This window comes from Crocodylus siamensis, chromosome 4, assembly GCF_052110815.1.
Source record: "Crocodylus siamensis isolate JL-2025a chromosome 4, ASM5211081v1, whole genome shotgun sequence".
Lineage (NCBI taxonomy): Eukaryota > Metazoa > Chordata > Crocodylia > Crocodylidae > Crocodylus > Crocodylus siamensis.
Window position 1 is genome coordinate 163,444,802 of NC_143398.1, and position 5,562 is coordinate 163,450,363.

At 54.3% G+C, this 5,562-nt stretch overlaps 1 protein-coding gene across 1 annotated transcript; it reads left to right on the forward strand.

Annotated features, from left to right (window-relative positions):
• The first annotated feature begins 6 nt into the window (after window positions 1-6).
• Window positions 7-4,855, forward strand: LOC149867077 (alpha-1-inhibitor 3-like). The gene is made up of 6 exons (XM_090044729.1): window positions 7-48; window positions 436-526; window positions 961-1,029; window positions 1,347-1,449; window positions 2,369-2,410; window positions 4,465-4,855. The coding sequence occupies exons 2-6, from the start codon at window positions 464-466 to the stop codon at window positions 4,494-4,496; spliced, it is 309 nt and encodes a 102-aa protein (XP_089900855.1). The 5' UTR covers window positions 7-48; window positions 436-463; the 3' UTR covers window positions 4,497-4,855.
• Window positions 4,856-5,562: the final 707 nt, after the last annotated feature.

A 5,562-nucleotide genomic window follows, 5' to 3' on the forward strand; every position in this document is an offset into this window, starting at 1 on the left:
GTGCACTGGGAATGCCAGAGTCCACTTCAGCCTCATCCTTCATGCTCGGTATGAGCGCAGCCCTGCCATTCCCTGCTGGGGCAGGAACAGGCCCAGGGAACAGGGACAGGGCTGGGGTAAAGACATGCTGCTGCAGGGTGGGGGTGGGCCAGGATTTGCTTGCATGGAGGCATCTATCCACAGGGATGGGAGGTACAGGGGCTCCTGGAAGGCAGCTGGGACTAAGCACATTCCTGTACAAGTGACTCCCATGGAAAACCTGGGACGCTGCCCTTGCCCTGGGAGGGCAAACAAGTGTCATAGGACCGAGCAGGTCAAGGACATCACAGATAACTTTAGGTCAAGGGAGTGTGAGGCCTCCCCTTTGCCTAGCCTCCTCTCCTGGCTGTGCCCTGGTGTGCAGACCATTGCCAATGCCTGCCTCTGCTGCTATAGGTACAGCGGAGGACGCTCAGCCACCAACATGGCCATCCTCGAGGTCAAGCTGCCGTCCGGCTACCTGCCTGACAAGAAGTCCGTGAGAAAGGTGAGATCCCAGCTGGGCAACCCTGCCCAAGTGCTGGACACCAAGGGACTTCCCAAAGGGAGAGAGCCCCGTCCTCATAGCAAAACAGACCCAGAACAGTGCCAGGCAAAATAGGGAGAGCCTCCCTATTTTACCACCCACTGACTGGGTATGGAGTCAACAGCACAGCACCCTCGAATGCCTCTCTGGTCTCCCACCCGAGCACTGACTGGGACTCGCCCTTTGCTCCTGCCGTTCAGTATAGCTGACCTGCCTAGCTGTCCTACTGCTCTCCCTTCCCTGTAGTAGGTGCTCATGGAATAGGTGTCACTGGCAGCAGTAGTATTGCCACCCATTGCAGCAGGAGGCATTTGGTGTCTGGTCTCAGAGGCCCCAGCAGAGGTGCAGTCCTGGCCATCACCTCTCCCCTGAGCTTTCCCTCCTTTTGCTCTTAGCTGGAGGACAAGGGTTTGGTGAAGAAGCTGGAGCTGTCTGCTGATGAAGTGATACTCTACTTGGACCAGGTGAGCACTGAGGGCTCTGCAGGTGGGGAGGACAGATGTGAACAGAGCCACAGCAGTGGGAGCTGAGGTCAGACATGCACAAGCCCCAAGGAGAGCCCTGTGTGGTGCAGCAGGAGGGGCCAGATCTGGGCTGAGCGCGATGAAGAGGTGACATTTTGTGAGGGGTAGGCAGAACAGGAGCTCAGGAGAGCATTTTCACACTGCCTGGGCTCTGGGACAGAGTGAAGGAAGGAGTCAGACCCCAGAGCCACGGAGAGGGGTCTGTACCTACCCAGGACATAGAGCTCGTCCCATGCGCATGCTTCCTCTTTCCATAGCTGACTAAAGAGGAGAGAACATTCACCTTTATTGTGGAGCAGGATTTCCCTGTGAAGAATCTCAAGCCAGCCACTGTGAGACTGTACGATTACTACGAGACAGGTGAGTCTCACACCGAATCCTCCCTGTTACCACTGCTCTTGTGGACTCCATAGGACAATTCATGCCCAGGGTTGGCCGGGTTCACTGACGTCCCCTTTGTTCCCAGTGACCTGTTTGTGGCCTACCTGTTCCCCTGCATGAGCTGGAGCCCAGCTTCACTGGAAATGGTGCCTGAAGAGAAGACGGGATTTTTTCTCTCCATGACCCTACCCATTTTCCTCCTGTGATCCAACTTCTCTGGTGCCCCCAGAATCCTGGTTAGCTGCCACCAGGAGATGGTAGAACAGTGGTTCCCAAGTATTTTTTTTTCTTTTCTGCCGACCAGCACACAAGTGGGACAGGGCACACCCTCTCTCCTGGGTGTCTGCCACCCAGCCTTAAGCCCACACATGACTGCCAGCAGTGGAAGCCACTCACTCGGGCAAACAGATGGGGGTCTAAGTAGGGGCCTTGTGCAATGACCTGGCTACCAACCCGTCATGGCCCAGTAGTTGGGAACCTCTGGGGTAGAATTTCCTGCCTCACTTGGGGCACCTAAGTGAACCCCCATCTTGTAGCTGCTTCCACCTAGAGGTGTGAGTGTAACCCAACTTCCAAGGGAACCAGCAGCTACAAAGACATGGTGATATGGGGCATGGAGCTTGCAGACTGGATGTTGGGCCACCCAGAGGACTATGCAGTCTCACTGTGGGTCAGCAACTAAAGAACTGCTGGTCTTTAAGCCATGGCCCCTTGCCCGAGTGTCTCCACTTGAAGTTCCCCTGCAACCAGACAGGGCAGCTAGAGGGAGCTCAGAGCACCACTTAACTCAGGCTGGAAGTTGGTAGAAGGTGAGAGTAGGGCAAACATGCTAACATGAGCAACCACTGCAAGAGAGACCACCCCTTTGTTTCCTGACATACATCTCTCCTTATTACAGGTGAACACACAGAAGCTGAATACAGTGCCCCGTGCAGCTCAGGTGAGTGCAGTGTGCCTGCAGTCTAGCCTGGTAGCAGCACTGGTGGCACCTGACCCTCACTAACATTGCCTTCTTGCTGGGTCCACTCCCATTTCTGAGGTTTCCAGAGTCCCCACTACGGGGTGCAGAGCAACAGGTCCCCACAGCTCTAACACCAAGTTCTCCAGTGTGACCAATTTAAAGGTTTGAATCAATTCAAAGCTCTCCAAATCTTTAGCAAAGATTCAGAGCAGTTTTGATTCAGGCAGTCCTTGGAAGCTGCAGCACGAAGCTGCGGGCACTCAGAGCTGGTAAGTACTAGGGCTGGGGGAGGGGCAGGAGGGGACCATGGAGAGACCCTTGCCAGCCCCCCCGAACTCCCAGTACCACCCCCCCCCCGACCCATGCCTTCTCCCCCAGCCTCCCCATGGCTGCCCCTGTCCGCTCCAGCTCCTGGTACTTTAAAGAAAAGCCCCAGTGCTCACCGGGTGCTGCCCCTTGCTGCACTGGGGAGCTCGGCACAAGCTCTCTTACCCCCCAGGTCCCCCGGCCCCACCACAGTTGCCCCACCTGCCAGGGCTTTGGCCCTTTAGGAAAGAAAAAAAAAAAAAAAAAAATGGAGAAAAGCCCTGGGACTCAGGGCTCCAGGGCGTTTCTTCCAGTTTTTTTTCTTAAAGGGCTGGAGCTGGCCCATGAGGGGGCTGAGGGAGCTGGGGGTGGAGTTTGGGGGGCTCATGCAGAGCCCTGCATGCAGCATAGGGCAGTGGGGATCAACCCCTGCCTGGCAGCAGCTGCTGAGCCAGAGCTTTTTTCCTCCTCCAAGTGCCAGGAGCTGGGGCGCATGGGGCGGTCATTGCTGGGCTGGGAGAGAGGTGGGCCTGGCCTGGATGATTCGGAGATTCAGCCGAATCAAATCAGGACAGTGATTCAAATCACCGAATTAAATCACTGTCACCCAAACCAGCCAAATCCAAAGCAAATACGAGCTGCGTCGCACAGGCCTATTGCCCACCTCTGACAGAATTCTCCAGTGTGAGAACTGACCGCTGGGTGTATTGATACAGCAGTCCGATATTGGATCAGCACCAATTTAAAGAACATTGACTGTATCAGAAATTCTCTTTTTTTGCCTGATGTGGCCAATAATGTGGTGATAAATGCCCTAAGCATGCCGCAGCGTGGCACATAAGGAGCAAGGAGCACAACCTTGCAGCCTGATAAGCTGTGTCTAGCTGGTAAGTCTGCCCCAGCCCCCCTCCCTCACCGCAGGGGCCTCTATCTGCCCCCACCCTACCCATTTCTTCCTCCTCCCCTTTCACCACAACAGACTTACCTGTCAGACACTGCTCTTCAAGCTGTGTGCTGGAAATTGGATCGATATCAGCCAATATGCCTCCTTAGAAATCAGCTATCTGTATCAGCCCCCAAAATCTCTATCAGCGCACCCCCACTGATCACAGAATCTCAGAGAAGTAGAGCTGGACGGGACCTCCATAGGTTATAAAGTTCAAACCCCTGACTGAGGCAGGCTCATCCCTATCCAAACCATCCCATACTAATCCATAATTTAACCTCTTAATAAAGCTACCGTCAGCCCTGACAATGCAAAATGTAACATCTTAACCTGCCAGAGGTAAAACATAGAGACCTGGGGGCCAATGTCCTGCTGCTGTAAAAGGTGGTTAGTATAAGCTTATGAGATCTCAGGCAAAGTAGCATGCCCCTGATAGAGGGAGGCAAAACCTCCAGTCCATAACTACTTGACCATGGGGTACAATTTCTTCCCAAACCCAAATAATGCAATCAGTCATACAGTAAGTAACCAACCCACAGAAGCTGCAAGTGAGGGCCAGGGGGAGGAAGTGGAGGCACTTTCTGGGAAGAATCTAGGCAGGACTCAAGGGAAGAGGACTCTGAGGCTGTTGCGAGGATAGGGCATGAGCCTGTCTGACAGGGGAATCTTGATGGATGTTGGGAGAAGTGTGGGGTGCAGTATTGGGAAAGGAGGGGAAGGGCAGAGGGAACCAACTGACTTTGACCCTTGTTTCATGGGACATTTGCTTGTTGTTTTAAAGCCCCCAGCACAGAGAAAGGAAATTCTCGCTGATGCCCCTGGCCTGGCCTCCCAGCTGGGCCCCTGCCCTCCCATACCAGATACCTCATCAGCAGCTAGACACCAAGGATCTGCAGAGCTGACTGCCCTTTTTAGCAGCTGCTTCTAGTCCCAGCTGCCCTCTTTCCTCTCAGCTTGGACTGGATGGAGCCAAGCAGTCAAGACACAGACCCTGAACATCATCTGCAGACAACACATTTCAGGGTGCTCTGCAAACATGCCCCTGCCATCCCTTCTCTCAACCTTCAACCCTGCCCGCGTGGCTGGAGCCCATGTATGTGGGACCAGTGGGGCTGCTGGGATTTGCCTGCCTGCTGCGGCAGAAGCAGCACATTAGAATCTGTGACATGTCAGCCCTGCTTGTGACGTCTTTGCTCTCTGTGCCCATCCGTTTGCTTCCACAACACAATACTAGCAGGGGATGTCAGCACTGGAGCAGGATAGGACTTGTACAAGCAGGTGGGCAGCTTGTTTTCCCTGACTGCCCACAGCAGTTTGGTCCTGGGGCCTGGGTTCAGTGCCAGCCCCATGCATTACAGCCCTGGCTACAAGACTGGCCTGACTTGCATGTGCTGCAGTAAGCCTACAAGTGGGGACAAAGTGCTAAGGAGGGGAGCCCAGGGAAGGTGTCAGCGGTGCACATACTGCATGGAGGGATCATGGCTACAACCTTATCAGACACACAGCTCCTAACACCAGTGCTGCAAAATGTGCACTCATACCCTGCTGTTTTGGAGCGCTCTTCCTCCTACATGACGCTCAGTCTGGGCTAAGATAGCTGCCCCTCAGGGAACTTCACCCTCCATTAGAGGTGCAAAACAAGGACAGTTGCTGTCCTTCCAGCTCAGTTTCAGGGTGGGGTAGGGGCTGAGCCTTGCAAAGTAAGGTTTCCAAGCAACTGCTTGCACTGGGTGGTAGAGGACAGATGTACAAGGGCCATCCTAGCCTCCGGCCAAGGCCACCAAAGGACTCTAGTTCTAGACACCTAATACTATCCCTCTAACTAACACAACAATCTACACCCGAAAAGACTGACAGAGTTAAAATGAAGGGCAGGTCA